The sequence below is a fragment of the Podarcis filfolensis genome (assembly GCF_964270895.1).
Source record: "Podarcis filfolensis genome assembly, chromosome: 14".
Taxonomy (NCBI): domain Eukaryota; kingdom Metazoa; phylum Chordata; class Lepidosauria; order Squamata; family Lacertidae; genus Podarcis; species Podarcis filfolensis.
Window position 1 is genome coordinate 28,044,093 of NC_139616.1, and position 16,353 is coordinate 28,060,445.

Here is a 16,353-nt window from a genome sequence, read left to right on the forward strand (position 1 = left end):
AGGTAAAACAGAGTGGCTTTGTCAGGTTTCCTGCTGGCCGATCAAATCCCACCCCTCCCTGGAAACAACAGTGGCAAATGCAGCAAGCCCAGCCCTCCCCCTCCCCCCCTGCCCACCTCATAAAGGGAGTAGAGAAAGGCAACTGCCATGACAAGGTTTTTATTGTTTAGTCAGGTTTGGCTCCAGATTCACGCTTGGTATTTCCATATCTCTCAGGTAGAGGGTGATGACACAGAGGGGGGAGGGGAGGCGTGAAGACAGCGGATGGATGGAAGAGGGAGGCAGCTTAAGCAATTTAGCTCCTGGGCGATGAATGCTCCCATTGTCAATCTCTGAACTCCCCCCTCCCCCAGCTTTCCAGGACAATGACTCATCCAGTCTCTGTGAGTAGAAAATTAAATATAATTTATGCTTTGCTAATTGAAATCAAATACAAAATTCAATCTTCTGTGTGCTGGGAATGCTGACATTTAAAGAGGGGAGGCAAAAGCCCAAATCCAAGGGAGCGCTTTCTGAGCTGGTGGCGAATGAGGAGGCCTTCTTGCGTAGCAAAAGCGGATGGGTGGAGCTGAGGACTTTCACCAGTGTGGCTGATGCAGGCCAATTGCCAGGAAGAATAAATCCCCCAGATGCCATCAAGTCTTTGCACTGGGAGCTCACCAGTATGCTGAGACTCCAGGCCAGCAACTTCTCCACAGAGGTGGAGGGTGGGTCACATGAACGGTAAAAAAACAACACACACGCACACACGTAAATAGCCCCACTTTTTGTGCTTGGGAAGAACACTGGGATGCTAGTCAGATTTCCTGAATCTCTGGGTGGGTGAGACCCAGGCCTTCCCTTCCCTTTGGCCTTGTGGGGCCGCTCCCGAAGTCAGTCTCAGGGGTTCCACCCATATCAAAAATAAACATCTGAATGTATGGTGCAGGATGCAGGGTGTGTGTGGAATGGCTCTTGCCCTTCATTCGCATCAACTGGGCATTTCCCCAGCACAGTGGCCACCTCCTGCTGCAAAGGGCACCCTGGACAGGAAGAAGTTCCTAGCATCTCTTGCCAAGGTCTCAGTCAATCCTTCTTCCTCTCTGGGTGCACAAAGAGGATCAGTTGACTCCACCAAGTGTGGCCAAAGAGGGTCTTCCCTCGGCGTGTCCTTTATGCTCAGGATCCTGCTGGTCTGGAAATGTGGGGCAGAAGGAGGCGATTGTCCAGGTGCAAAAGGGATGGTGTTGCCCCCATCTTTGTCCATTGAGCAAATTCCCTTCAATTGTGGTGGCCAGTTCTGGACCCAGATTTCAGGCTAGGCAAGTCCGGCCCTTTCCCCAATTCAGGCAGATTCTGTGTGGAGCGAGGAGGAGAAAGGCAGCAGTTAGAGACAGCCAAGACATAAAATCATAGAACTGTAGAGTCAGAAGGAATCTCAAGGGTCATCCAGGCTAACCACCCACAATGCAGCAATCACAGCCAAAGAATCCCTGACAGGTGGCCATACAAACTCTGTTGAAAAACCTCCAGTGAAGGAGAGCGTCCACCACCTCTTGAGAGAGTCCATTCAACTGTCGAATAGCCCTTACTGTCAGAAAGTTCTTCCTAATGTCAGAAGCTCCTTTCTTGTCATTCAGGCCCTAGCCCAGGCTTCCTCAACCTCGGCCCTCCAGATGTTTCGAGACTACAATTCCCATCATCCCTGACCACTGGTTCTGCTAGCTAGGGATCATGGGAGTTGTAGGCAAAAAACATCTGGAGGGCCGAGGTTGAGGAAGCCTGCCCTAGCCTCTGGAGCACAGAAAACAAGCTTGCTCCATCTTCCATGTGGCAGCCTATCAGGTATTTGAAGATGGCTATCATACCATGCTCTCAGTCTTCTCTTAACTAGGCTGAACATCCCCAACTCCCCCAACTGTTTCTCATAAGGCTTGGTTTCCAGACCCTTTGTCATCTGGGTCACCCTCCTCTGCACACCTTCCAGCTTGTCTATGGCTCCAAAGTCCCACACAGTAGGATCTCTTTGGCTTTGCAAAGAGCTACGGCTACCTTGCTGTAGCTCGTGTGTGTGTTTAGTTTGAATAGCTGTGGCTGGCAGGCCACTCCACTTTTTAAGTTATTCTCCTATTTGTTTTTCTTAATGGTCCTGATCTCGGCCTCTTGTAACCTGAATGTTCCCCCTCCATCAGCTGATCTCCAATTGCCATTTCTCACCTAGAGGAAGAACCAAAGAAACTTTGTCACTGTTTTGTTCTGCCTGGTGCAAGATGACAAAGGAGCAGCAGGTGAGTGCCATTGCTCCAATTTTACAGCAAAGTCCCAACTCCCACTTGACTAGCAAACTGCCTTGGTCCTGAGCAGAGGGGGTGGCTACACAGCTCCCATTGTATTTGCCCAACATGCTTGATTTTACCATGGGGTCAGGATTGTGGGGGTAGGGAATCATGCTGAGCTGCATGATGAGGGCGCAGCTGTGCCCAGTGATTCCCCCCCCCCACTGAATACTGGTTTTTTTTCTCAATGAGGGGCATCCCCCAGCTAGTCAATGAGGAGCTCAAAAAACCTGGTAAGAGTTAAAAATGAGTCCTTCACCTGAATCCATTCATCACTGTGAATTAAATTGCACAACAACATGGCTCTCATTTAGCAGAGGAAATGACAGTTTAATAACATGTGAAACAATTTAAAGTCAGCCCCGGTGCAGATTTCCAATTTTCATGCAATAATAATTTGAGTGGGGGGTGGAGATTGCGGGGTGGGGGGGGGGGAGGAAAGAATGTTTTATGTCAGATGCTGTTTTTACTCCTAATCGGGCTAATATGAACCGACATTTACTTGTGTGGAAACAAATGGTCCCATCCTGGAGCCCAGCCTCCTGCCAAAAGTTGACAAATGAATTTAGCACCTTTTTCCTGATCCCAAGCTTGGGGGCCACTTGACTGGGTAATGAAGCGCATGATGTGCTCTCAGCCCCGGGGTGGCTTTGCCTCGTTACGGAGCCATAGCTGCCTTCCGTGGCATTTCCAGTATTTAGCTTGATCAAGAGGGCGTCTGCATGCCAGAATCAAAGCTGAGCCTGGAGTTTGGCAACAGGCATCATGCACGTGCATCTGTGGCAACGAGGCGAGGCGGACAGATGCGGGGAAAGAAAAACAGCTGCGAAAATGGCTCTAACTCTCATTAAAAAAACCAGAGGGGGACTAAAATGGACTGATGTGGAAATGAACTGCCTCAAACTCCCCACCCCCCTAATTCATGAATGGCAGTGGAATGGACTCCTTTGGAAGGTGGTCAACTGTCATTCCTTGGAGGTTTTTATATGGAGGTTGGATGGCAAGCTGTCATGGATTCTTAATAATAATAATAATAATAATAATAATAATAATAATAATAATAATTTATTTATACCCTGCCCATCTGGCTGGGTTTCCCCAGCCAATCTGAGTGGCTCCCAACAGAATATTATTATTATTATTATTATTATTATTATTATTATTATTATTATCATTATCATTACTACTACTACTACTACTACTACTACTACTACTACTATTGTTATAGCAATAAAACATCAAACATTAACAACTTCCCTAAATAGGGCTGCCTTCAGATGTCTTCTAAAAGTCAGATAGCTGTTTATTTCCTTGACATCTGATGGGAGGGCATTCCACAGGGTGGGTGCCACTACCGAGAAGGCCCTATGCCTGGTTCCCTGTAGCCTTACTTCCTGCAGTGAGGAACTGCCAGAAGGCCCTCGGAGCTGGAACTCAGTGTCTGGGCTGAACGATAGAGGTAGAGATGCTCCTTCAGGTATACTAGGTTGAGGCCATTTAGGGCTTTAAAGGTCAGCACCAACAATTTGAACTGAGCTCGGAAACATACTGGGAGCCAATGTAGGTCTGTGATTCCTGTATGACAGGGGGTTGGACTTTGGGTCCCTACAGTTCCATGATTCTAAACTTTCTTCTTCACAAAGCTTTGTTTTCATACCCACTTACATGGGCTGAGGAGAGACCAGGGAGGTAGCTTTGACAGGCAGGAAACTGGGCAGTCTGGCTTGAACTTAGGAAGGCTAGAGGAAGCTGCCTTACATTAAGCCAGACCACTGGTCCATCAAGCTCAGTGTCGTCCACAATGACTAGCAGCAAAGGCTCTCCAGGGTTTCAGGCAGGGTGTCTCTTCCAGCCCTACCTGGAGATGCCACCAGCGGGGATTGAACCAGGACCTTCTTCATGCCAAGCAGGTGCTCTACCTCTGAGCTATGATGCGCCTTCCCCAGAAGCGGTGCAATTTCAACCCTAGCAAAAAAACTTTCTCCAAGGGAAGGAGAAATTCTCCAACTGTGTCCTGGAGCCCCTCCATTTTGTTGCAGTCAATAGAAAGTGAGTCACTGATGGAAGCCCTAAGGCAGGGGTAGCCAGCACAGTGATCCCCTTTAGACATTGCTGGACTCCCAACTCTCATAATCCCCAACCATTGCCCAAGCTGGCCACTGGGGCTGATGGGAATTGGAGTTCAACCACACCTAGAGTCCAACCACACCTGGTTGTCTCCCCCTGCCCTAAGGAGTGCATCTGGAGAAACCCCAGGCAGAATCTTAGCGGTTCTTTTCCAATGGGAAAGCCTTCCAGGAACTCAAAGTCCAGTTTTGTGACCCTATCATGCCCTACAGAAGAGTTTCATCACACACACACACACACACACACACACACACACACACACACTGCTGATGACGATTCATTTACCTCTGGATAGGAGACAACTTCTTTCTGCCTGCCACAGCATCACTTATCCCCCTCTTCCTGCTCCCACTGGAAATCCTGGCCCGTCATTTGGTAAAACATGACATTGAAGGGCTTGTAAAATTTCCGGAGCCTCTGGATTACATCCCGATCAATTTTGGGGTGAGTTCGGCCCTTGGACTTGCCCAGGCACCGGGGGGCGCTGCTGTCCTCCGGCTTCTTCAGGCAAGGGAACCCCTTGGTCTTATTGAAATAGAAATATTTCTCCGACACCACCCTCTTAAGGCCCAGGAAATCCTGCACTTTGGCCATTTCTCCGGCAGGGTCCGTGATGAGCCGTTCCCCGCTGACAAAGTGGATCTGGGAGAGCGGGAAGTACTGGAGCCAGCTCTCCAGGTGCAGCGCATAGATCCCAATGCGGATGGCGCTCCAAGAGGCATCGATCAGCCCAAGAGTCCGGTTCTTGAAAGCCAGCACCTCAAAGGTGGGGATCTCCGGCTTCTTGGAGAGCGTCTGGGTGTAGTCGGAGATGGCCCTGGTGACGGGGTTCCTGACCACCACAATCAGCTTGGTGTCCTTGGCCATGGAATGGATGCGCTTGGGGGCCTCATTGGTGACAAAATAGCTGGGCGTCTTCTCCATGGTGAGCTGGCCCTCCAGAGTCTTGGGCATCACATCCCTAGAGGGCAAGAGAAAGGAGGAGTTTTATTGGCCACAGACAAAGGCAGTGCCGGATGTCCCACCCACCTGCCAAAGGATCAGCATGAGCACATCAGAGTTGGAAGAACTTCAGAAAAGGGCAACTAAAATGATGAAGGGGATGGAATGGCTCCCCTATGAAGAAATGTTGCAGAATTTGGGGCTGTTTAGAGAAAAGGCAAGTAAGCAGTGACATCATAGAGGTTTATACAGTTATGCATGGCATATCTCGTGACACTAGAACTCTTGGACATGCAATGAAGCTGAAGGTTCAGGATAGATAAAAGAAAGACCTTCTGACCACAGCACATAGTTAAATTGTAGAACTCAACCTTCCCCAGGAGGCAGTGGTGGCCACTACTTGAATGGTTTTAAAAGAGCATTAGAGCAATTCATGGAGGAGAGGGCTATCAATGGCTACTAGCCATGATGGCCATGCTCTGGGTCCACAATCAGAGGCATTAATGCTTCTGAATCCCAGTTGTTGGAAACCACAGGAGAGGAGAGAGCTCTTGTGGTCAAATTCTGTTTGTGAGTTTCCCACGGGGGCATCTGGTTGGCCACAGTGAGAACAGAATGCTGGACTAGGTGGGCCATTGATCCAACAGGCTCTTCTAATGCTCTCAGCCCTTCGCTGCAACAGAACGTAGAGCTTTGTCACCCCTTGCCTTTGAGCTCCAGGGCATGACAAGTGTTAAAAGTGGCCTCAGGAAGCCATTATACAGTCAATTTGCCATAGGCATATGTAGACAAAAGCTAATTGACAATAAACCTGTCCCATACCTGCCTGAGCAGCAAGCCATCTGCTCAATTAAGCCTATTCACTTCAGAGCCCTGTACCAAAGTGGTACATTTAGGATTACACAAGACCTTTTTGTTATGATGACATGCTTTTAAATGTCTCTGCTAATAAAACTTAATACAGACGAAGATCCCCTGCCTCTTGTCCCATAATTAAATTTATTTACTATCTTGCGTGCAAAGGAGGAACGACTTTTCTTTTATCTCTAATTCACATGCTCTGTCAATAATTAACTGCTGCTGGGTTTTGAGGTTCCTCTGCAAAGTGTTTTTTATGAGGCAGGAGGAACTTGCTTGCCACTTCACTAGTCGCAGAGCTGCACGGAGCTCCTTGGCAGGGCGGCTGCCTGCGCACCATGGCAGCTGCAAAGCAAAGGCTGGCCCAGCCCACCAGGGAAGGGTAGAACAGAAGGGGGTCCACCAGCATTCCAGATGCCCCTTTGGGCCCCAGCCCTGGAGCTCTGGAGGGTGCAGCAGACTGGAATGTTTATGATGAGGCTCTGTGGATTCCCATTTGGACCTAGCCAGCTGCTCAGACGTAATTGGGCAACAACCAGAGAAAATGGCTACTGGCATGGCCAGTTTGGTGTAGTGTCAGACTAGGGCTTAGGAGAGACCAGGGTTTGAATCCCCACTCAGTCATGAAGCTCACTGAGGGCCAGTCACTGCCTCAAAGTCTAACTTACTTCACAGGATTGTTGTGGGATTAAATGAGGAAGGAAAGAACTCCTTGGAGAAAAAGGTGGAATATACAGTGGTACCTCGGGTTACAGACGCTTCAGGTTACAGATGGTTCAGGTTACAGACTCCGCTAACCCAGAAATAGTACCTCGGGTTAAGAACTTTGCTTCAGGATGAGAACATAAATTGTGCAGCAGCGGCGCAGCAGCAGCAGCAGCGGGAGGCCCCATTAGCTAAAGTGGTCTTCAGGTTAAGAACAGTTTCAGGTTAAGAATGGACCTCCAGAACGAATCAAGTTCTTAACCTGAGGTACCACTGTAAATGGAAATAGATAGATGGACAGATGACAGACAGACATCCCCCAGATCCAGCTCTGCTCTGGTAGCTTCTGGGGTTGGTTTTTTGGGGGTGAGAGGTGAGGGTGGGGAGCCTAAGCTGCAGGATAGGAGAACCCTCAGGACTGTCCTGAAAAGTAAGGAGTTATCTGGCTCCAAAATGCCCAGCCTTTTTTTGAGAGGAAGATGGTGTGGAGGCATCCATATGAAAGGCATTTTGCTACCAGAGGCTGCTTCTGCTGCCACCCATCAAGCTCTCGCACCCACCACAGCTGGCTCTTCCATGCTCCCCTCCCCTTTTCCTATCACTGCCTGATCCACCACCTTTTTGTCCACCTCAGTCTGAGGCTCTCAGGGTCCTTCCTCAGAGTGAGGCATTGTTGATCACATGTCTTTGCGCAGCACCTCTGCCATTTCTGCAGTGGCAAATACTGTTGGAGGTTGAATTAACTGTTTGGTTTTAGATTATTTATATACTGCTGGGCATTTCCAAAAGGAAAATCTCTAAGTGGTCTGGAGTCATCACAGCCAGAAAGCAAAACCCCATAAATTAAAACACCATCAAAAAATTACAGATAAAAATCAATGCCAGTCAATAAATAGCAGAAATCCCATCATTTAAATCAATGCAGTCAAGAACCACAACAAAGTGTGAAACTTTGAACAAGTGCTGTCTGTGGCCACCTCGCCTATAATGCCTTTTTTAGAGAAGAACCCTTGGTGTTAGGAGCACTGCAAGCATTTTACTGCAGTGACAAAGTGGCAGTGGTGCTCCTGGGGAGTCTCTGCTGGCCTGGGGCCTTGGTCCCTGGCTGACTGGGATATCAGCAGGGTCAGCAGCCGCAGCCGCAGCCGCAGCCGCAGCAGCAGCAGCAACCTCTAGCTGGGTACAATGGAATAGTGGCAGGCAGCAATGAAAGCATAGGAAGCAATAGGCCAGAGATAGCAGAGGGCACATCTAACAGGTGGTCCTGGAGGAACCTTGCGAGCTCAGCATTTCCTCCCAGGAAAGCCCCCACTCTTCCTGCAGTCTGTGATGCAAAAAGAGGAAGGAGAGGGAAGGACCCTTGCCAACAGCAAGGGATGATGCTAATGCCAAAGACAAAATCATTTGAGTCAGCCGCTAAGCAACATTACTGTAGGGAAACATGGGCAGCAGCCATTTTTCAGTGAAATTAGCCGGGGGGCTTAGTTCCTTTCTGTCACTATTCCTTTTGAATGTTGTGGAGGTCTGGATTCCATATCTGTTTGCAGACAGCAGAGCCACCCAAGTGAGGTCCAGCTTGCTCCCCTCTCCCCTAAATGAAGCCAGTGCTTCTGTGCAAAAGGGAGGGTGCCACCCAGGAGTGCCAGCTTGGCCCCATGACTGTGGGTGCCCAGGACCATGGGTGCCATGCAGTGTGCAGGGCCCTGGCACCAACATTTGTGGGTGCCCAGCCCTTTCATGGGGAATTTTGTGGGTGCTTGGGCATCCAGGGCCCCAGAAAGTTGGCACCTATGCTGCCACCTTTTCCAGAAATGGAGCCACTGGCAAGGAGTGTGTGTGTGTATGCTGGGGAGGGCATTTTGGGGGCCCATCGCATAGTGTCCCACCAAGTCTGCCTCTCTCTCACTCCTGGGGCCACAGAGGCAGGGCTCATGAATAAAAGGGAGAGGCCAGCAGAGCAGAAAAAACCTCATGCTCTTCCCTTCTCACCGCATCCCTCCTTGTAATTTTCATGAGTTATTGGAGAAGGTCATTGGCTGCTCTGGCTGGCCAAATATTTGATTAGCTGGCACTGCAATCCAAATGCAGGAGCTGGTGGGCACTCAAGCCTTCCCCTTGGCAATCAGACCTCCCCACAGCCCTCTAGGTCAGCTGCACCCATTGCTTTGGGCTCTGGGAAGCCTGGCAGCGGCGCCCCCAGACGCTGCTGCTCCTCTGCATCCAAATGGGGCCCAGAAGTCTCTTGGTATATTGGGGGTATTCCTGGGGTGCTTAGAGGGGCTGATGGTGCCTCCATCCTCTATATGCGAAGCTCCGACATCCTCCCTGGATTATGACCCTGCCTCAGGCAGGAAAACTTGATGGGATAATTCCTCTCCTGTCGGAACAGCCCACCTCTCTGTTCCATTTAGGGCACATATTATTTATCTGCAAGCGGGAGGAAATTTGTCTCCCGTCCCTGGTTGCGGCAGTGAAGGCTGGCTCCAAAATGCCTTTGAGGGGGGAAAGAAGGTGGCTGAATAATGGCTCTTAACTGCTGGCTTCAAACAAGCTCTTAATTCTGAAAGGATACATTTTATAAATTTGCGAATTTGCATGTTGCCAGCCCACCCCCCACCCCTTTGTGACTTATTTAAATCCAGATTATCCAGTTTATTCCTTCAGTCACAGCTGTCATTTATCTCTGCGTAGGCTGCTTGTTCATTATACGGGCGGGGGCTTCCTGCAATCCTGCACGGAAAGGCACCTTTTGTTGGCTGTGTTTTGATGCTTTTGCTGCAGAAGTTTAACAGGAACTCCCGCAGATCAGGGCCACTGAAGTGAAGGTGTCCAATGGGTGCCTCGCCAGGGGTGGCCTCTGAGCAGCAACCGTCTCCTCTGAGTGGCGTGGAGCCAGCTGCTCACCAACATAGCATGGGAGAAACATCTGTTTTCATCTTTAAACAAGAAGCTTGTGGCTTCCTCCTCCTCCTTCCCCATTTGTACATTAACACATCCGGCTGTAATTGCTTGGCCTCTCAACTGTGCCCTGTTAGTATCCCAGTCAGACAAGCTAGGAATTTTCAAGGGGATTGAGCCTGCCTGCCTGCCTGCCTGCCATTAAAGGCAGCAATCTGCATGAAAACCAAAGTCTATTTGCTGTAAGCCCCCGAGTCAAATCTCTTGTTGAATTTGCTCAACAAAAAAAAAAGAAGAAAAAAGAAGAAAGAAAGAAGGAAGGGAAAGGGGGGGGACACCCACCCTTGGTTTCTGCTGGAATTTGCATAGAAGTAATGTCTTGTAAATCTCTTTCTGCTCTCTGAATCCATATTCAAGACCAAAAGCATTAACTTTGAAATGTTGTGCTTAATGCTGAAAATAATTTTAATCTCTCCAAAGCCCCATCACCAAAGTGTGCCCTCCAATCCCTTTGAATAAGCAACGCAGACCCCACAGCTGCCACTCCATAATGGGGGCATATTGCTTTAATTCCCTGGGGTTTTTAACAAACCTTAAACACGGCTTGTAAAGAGCTTTACTGAGGAACATCCTGGTTGCCCATATGCTCCTCATGGAACAGGAACTAGCCCACACCAGGGAAATGTGGAAGCCATCTTCCGCAGGGTATTGGTGTGTGCTGAAGGTGCTTGACGGGTTGGGGGCAGCAGAGGGGGGCCTGCAGATGTGGCAGGAAGGAGGGGTACAGTCTGGCCTCCAAGGAACTGCCATATGTGGACAGAAGGTGATCCAGGTTGTATGGAGGTGACCTCAACACTGGAGGGCAGCAGAGGATGCCTTGTGTGAGCCAGACCAATAGTTCAGTATTTTCTGCACTGACTGGCAGCAGCTCTCTGGGGTTTCAGAGAGGAATCTTCCTTGGAGATGCCATTGGGGATTGAATCTGGGACCTCCTATACACAAAGAAGAGGCTATTCCTGCTACATGTGAGAGCAAGGAACATCCCACCATGGCCTTTGCAGAGGCCTTTGCAGTTCAACCACCACCCCTTGCAAGAGGTCAGGGGCTGTCCTGTGAGTGAAAAGTCATTTCCCCTCTAAGTCTTTCTTGCTCTGCTTAAGGGAAGCATTCCTATGTTGGAAAGAAGTCTGTCCTGCTGCTCAGCAGGTGCTTCCATGGAAGTTGACACAAAATAATAATGTCTAACATTAAAACATTAAAGCAGTTTTAAAACAGCACAATAATAACAAAAACAGCAGTAAGAGCAGCAATGAAGACCGAGAATAAAATTAACCATCCATGAAAAGCTATGGGGATTATCGTTGTCTTCTTCACTATTCTCCCAAAGGCTGTCCATCACAGGGAACATCACTTCCGAAGTCAGAGGAACCGAAAGCAAGATTCCTGCCACAGACCTTAAAATCTGGGCAGGGTCGCACAGGAGTCCCAAACTGCAGAGGGCAGCTGTGCTTCCAAAACCCAAAGTAGGTAGTTCATGTCCCCTGGAACAGAATCAGTGGTGTACCATGCGTTGCCAGTGCCCAGTGCCGCACCAAGTGGAAACGAATGGAGTATGCATGCACATTCAACTGCCTAATGGTGTCGGCGCCACCCAGAAGATTGCAGTCACAGAGATAAGAAGAGTTGTTCCATTGCCTGGAGAGGTCACTTCCTGGTTCACATGGAGAAGCTGTTTTCACCAGAGCCCAGTGATGGAAACATTCAGCTGTATTGGGATAGCATTGGGTGTTGAAATTTTGTGCTCCTAACAATTTTGCATCCAGGCAACTGCACCTGTGCCCCTCCCCAGCTATGCCACTACATAGAATAGAACATGGGTAGGCAAACTAAGGCCTGGGGGCTGGATCTGGCCCAATTGCCTTCTAAATCCGGTCCACGGATGGTTTGGGAATCAGCATGTTTTTACATGAGCAGAATGTGTCCTTTTATTTAAAATGCATCTTAGGGTTATTTGTGGGGCCTGCCTGGTGTTTTTACATGAGTAGAATGTGTGCTTTTAATTAAAAAGCATTTCTGGGTTATTTGTGAGGCATAGGAATTCGTTCATCCCCCCCCCCCAAAAAAAATATAATCCGGCCCCCTGCTGAAAAAGTTTGCTGACCTCTGGAATAGGACCTTACAACAAAATCATACATATCTTTACTCAGAAGTGATTCCCTTTCATATTGATGGGACACACCTCCTAGGAAATCCTGTTTAGGAGCGCAGTCTCCAATCAGCCAAGGTCTTCTTGTCACTGCCACTCAGAACATGCACCGGTTTATCCTCCTCCCCAAGTTCAGCAGTTGCAGCGCTGGTGGGGGAAATAGGGACATTCTGGGATCAAATCTGTGGGGGGGAGGTTGATTTCTTTGGGAGGGACAAATATCCAATTTTTCCAGTTTTGAAAGGTGTACACAGGTCTCTAAAGGCACACCCACCCACCCACCCACCATATCTGGCTGAAGGCAGGAATCTAAGCCTGGAGACCCCGCCCTGAGCAAAGGTTTCTTTTCAAACAGGGCATCAGGGTAAGCTTCTTTCTCTGTGACCACCTGAAACTTGCGTTTGGTATCCTTCAGAAAAGTGTGGATGCTTCTCCCCAGCTCCCCCCCCCCATAATACCATGTCAATGGAATGTGTTTGTGAGTATTACCATAACAACGAAGGTGCCAACGTCAGCTACAACCTGATAGGATCAGGAGAAGCAGAGGATGGAAAGAAAGGAGTGAAGTTGCTACAGCAACCAGACCGTGGATTTGGAGACTGTGTCAACAGACAAGTTACAGAGGAAATCAAATGGTATCTCCACCCGCCACTATGTGAACAGCAGTGTTGCTGATCAGGCATTCAAAGAACATGGGCAGAGGGTGAAGAGGGTGCATGCGCTGTGGTGTGTTTTCGGCACCTCCCCACAACGCCCGGCTCCTGGTCTGCAATGACTTCCCCATACTGAGCAGGAAAGGCTGAGGGCGGCTCACCAGTGTATCCACCTGAAAATGCTTAGAAGCCCTGGCCAGGGTGGGGCTCATAATGCAAGGTTCCTGATTGTGTGCTGGTGTGCATGGGGTGTGTGTCTATACGTGCATTTGGCTTTCTCCAGACCTGCACTCGAATCCATTCATTCCACTGCCCAAATATTATTCTTCCCCATACAACTTCCCCATCCCTGCCTCAGCTCTGAGCCTTTGTCATAGATGGATTTCCCTTAGCAATAAAGGCTGCCCTGCATCCTCCAGGATAGCCCTGGAGCATGGGTAGGCAAACTAAGGCCCGGGGCCAGATCCGGCCCAATTGCCTTCTAAATCCAGCCTGCAGACGGTCCAGGAATCAGCATGTTTTTACATGAGTAGAATGTGTCTTTTTATTTAAAATGCATCTCTGGATTATTTGAGGGGCATAGGAATTCGTTCATTTTTCTCCCTCTAAAATATAGTCTGGCTCCCCACAAGGTCTGAGGGACATTGGACCGGCCCCCTGCTGAAAAAGTTTGCTGACTCCTGCCCTGGAATATCCTCAGTGCTGGTGAGTTCCAGAAAGGCACTTTCTGCAAGACCAGGATCAGGAATAGGTTCTAAAGTGTTTGAAGGCAGCTGAACAATGTGCCCGATTGAGGACATCTAAAGTATCCTCCATCCCTTTTAATCTGGCTATGTGACAGAGACGGCATCCCCAGTCCCACACCCTATAACCTCTCACTAAGCGAGGCAAAGAGGTCATTCCCGACGCCTCCCAACAGATGCCCGACTTTCTCAATCACTCTGGCTGCATCTTTCCCTCTCCCTGCCTGTTGCTTCTGCCAGCAAGGCAGGGGGACGATCTCAGCACAGCAATTCACCCAGATTGCAAAGAGGCCACTCAGAACTCCCCTGGGGTGGGGAAGGAGTTCATCAGGGGAGAGGAAATAAGGAGAGTGCGTGTGTGTGAGAGAGACAGAGATGTGACCAGGCAATCTGAAGAAGTGTCAGAGATAACAATCATCAGGGCCTCAGCAGACACTGTGGCTCCCTGTGAGGCAGCGCAAGGCCCAAAGGCTGCTCTCCACAGACAGAGCTCAAGAGGTCTCTGCTGCATGGCAGAAAGAAATAAAGGAATGTCTGAGAATCAGAGGGGGGCTGGTCGAGGTCAAGGAACTTTCCCCCCACCTGTCTTCTCCTCTCCTTACTTTGCTCCCAGGGATGTGGGTGGCGCTTTGGTCTAAACCACTGAGCCTCTTGGGCTTACTGATCGGAAGGTCAGTGGTTCAAATCCCCGTGATGGAGTGAGCTCCCCTTGCTCTGTCCCAGCTCCTGCCAACCTAGCAGTTTGAAAGCACACCAGTACAAGTAGATAAATAGGTACTGCTGCGGCGGGAAGGTAAATGGCGTTTCTGTGCGCTCTGGCACTCGTCACAGTCCTCTCTGCGCCAGTAGCAGTTTAGTCATGCTGGCCACATGACCTGGAAAAATTTCTGTGGACAAACATCAGTTCCCTTGGCCTGAAAGTGAGATGAAAGCCACAACCCCATAGTCACCTTTGACTGGACTTAACCATCCAGGGGTCCTTCAACTTTACCTTACTTTGCTCTCATCTCCAAGAGGAGAGAGGAGGTAAAGACTGTCCCCCACCCCAGTTAACAAGTCGAGTGAGGGATGGAATCAAACTCTGCGTTTGTGTGTGTGTGTTAGGGTTCCCATATTTCAAAAAGTGTTGAGCTTTTTTTTTTACACTACCAACGTGTGCCGCCATATGTCTGGATTTTCCTGGACATTTCAGTGATGACTGCCCAGATGCTGCTTAAGAGGGCTGAATACCAGCTGTACCCTAGGTGTGTTTGCGGGGGGGGGGATGCATTCCCAAACAAACCCTTCTCCCAGAAATCTGCTCCAGAAAGGATGCAGTGTGTCAGGGAACTGACATCGGAGCCAGAGGTGGAGGCAAGGCTCCCAAGCGATGCTGGAGAAGGGCCCAGCAGGGAGAGAGGGAGCTCATCGGCTGGGGAAGGAAATCAGCATAACACCAGGGATAAAGGGGGGCAGATGGGGGAATCGGTGAGGAGGCTCCAGGACTCCTCGCCGGAGACCAGTGGGGAGAGCACGGGCCCTCCGCTACCCACACCCACCCTGCGCAGAAGACTTCCGCGCAGGGAAAGTAGGCGTAGACTTGGCGTCAAAGAACTTCTTTGCTGGAAGAAGTTCAAGAAATGCCCACTGACGGATTCTGCTAGCAACTGAAAAAGCCACGAAGTGAAGGGCTGTCCAGCCAGAAAAAGGTTTAAGCAGGCAACCTAGCCAGGAGTGGCAGCAACTTACGCATGAGCAACCCCATATAACCATTACACAGTGGTCATCTGAAAAGCAGCCCCAGTTTTGGGCACCGCCATCCATGTTCAGAGGAAAGTGCATAAATGACCCAAAAACATCAAAAACATTTAGCAGAGCTGCTGACAAATGCCCCTCAAAATAATTTCAAAGTGGTATTTTTTTAGACAAACCTTCAAGAACTTCCCCATGTGAGGGAAAGTGGAGACAAGCATGCTGAGTGCTACCTGCACCCCCTTTTGGGAGAACACCACAGTAGATCATCGGGGGAGCATCCCAGGTTTACTCCCCATGGGTGTCAACTCCAGGCTGGCTGGGAAAAGACTTCTAGCTGAGAAACTTGATTGTAGGACAACCCTAAAGGCTCTCTATTCAGTCAGTTTTGGACACTTAGCTCTGTGTTCTCTCTCTCTCTCTCTCTCTCTGTCTGTGTGTGTGTGTGTGTGTGTGTGTGTATGTTTTGTGTCTTGTGCTTGGGTCCTGCTAGCAGGTTTCCCACAGCCATCTGGTCAGCCATTCTGTAAGAAAAATGGCCTGACCCAGCAGACATCTTCTGTTCTTATATTTTGCTGGTGTGTTATATTTTTTTTACATGCCTCGCACTTTACATTACGAATTTATGATTTTTTGGTCCTTAATATTCTGGGTTGGAGTATGTTCTATTCTGCCTCGGAAGGGACCCTCTAAACAGTGAGATACAAAGTAAACACAATAAGGAGGGTATTATGCTGAAAGTGGTTCACAGAAGACAGTAAGTCGAATAGCCATAACAGCTAAAAAAAGAGAAAGATGTCCTGCCATGTACCATTGACATTTCAACCATTACAATTCATTTAAAACATAACAACAGTTTAAACAAGGATGAAGCGATATCCCCAACACCAATAATATCAACATTATATCCACAAGGAGCAATTCATTTAGTGGTTCCTATTAAGAGACTGAACAATCAGATAACTCACCCACGCCAAACTACCAACAAAAGAGACCCTCCTACAGTTTCCAGCAACTGGGATTCAGAAGAATTGCTGCCTCCAGCTATGGAGGCAGAACATATAGCCATGATAGCTAGGAGCCATCAGTAGCCCTCTCCCCTTGAATTTGCCCAGTCCTCTTTTAAAGTCATCTAGAGGTTGGCAGCTATCACTGCCTCCGGTGGGAATGAGTTT

General features: G+C 49.1%; 1 protein-coding gene and 2 long non-coding RNA genes across 3 annotated transcripts in view; 2 read left to right on the forward strand and 1 right to left on the reverse strand.

Moving 5' to 3' along the window:
- Positions 1-143: 143 nt before the first annotated feature.
- The window catches only part of LOC310748765 (heparan sulfate glucosamine 3-O-sulfotransferase 4-like), a 93,530-nt gene continuing 77,320 nt past the window's right edge, over positions 144-16,353 (reverse strand). The window contains exons 2-3 of the mRNA XM_083584625.1: positions 4,728-5,403; positions 144-1,335 (exon numbers count right to left, since the gene is read on the reverse strand). Coding sequence (XP_083440751.1) covers positions 4,767-5,403 — 637 coding nt within the window. The 3' untranslated portion in view covers positions 144-1,335; positions 4,728-4,766. The remainder of the gene's footprint in view (positions 1,336-4,727; positions 5,404-16,353) is intronic.
- On the forward strand, positions 244-5,182 carry LOC310748767. Its single transcript, XR_014541359.1, has 3 exons — positions 244-383; positions 2,172-2,267; positions 5,048-5,182. It is a non-coding gene; the product is annotated as an uncharacterized lncRNA (long non-coding RNA).
- LOC310748768 lies at positions 11,261-12,918 on the forward strand. The gene is made up of 2 exons (XR_014541360.1): positions 11,261-11,375; positions 12,415-12,918. It is a non-coding gene; the product is annotated as an uncharacterized lncRNA (long non-coding RNA).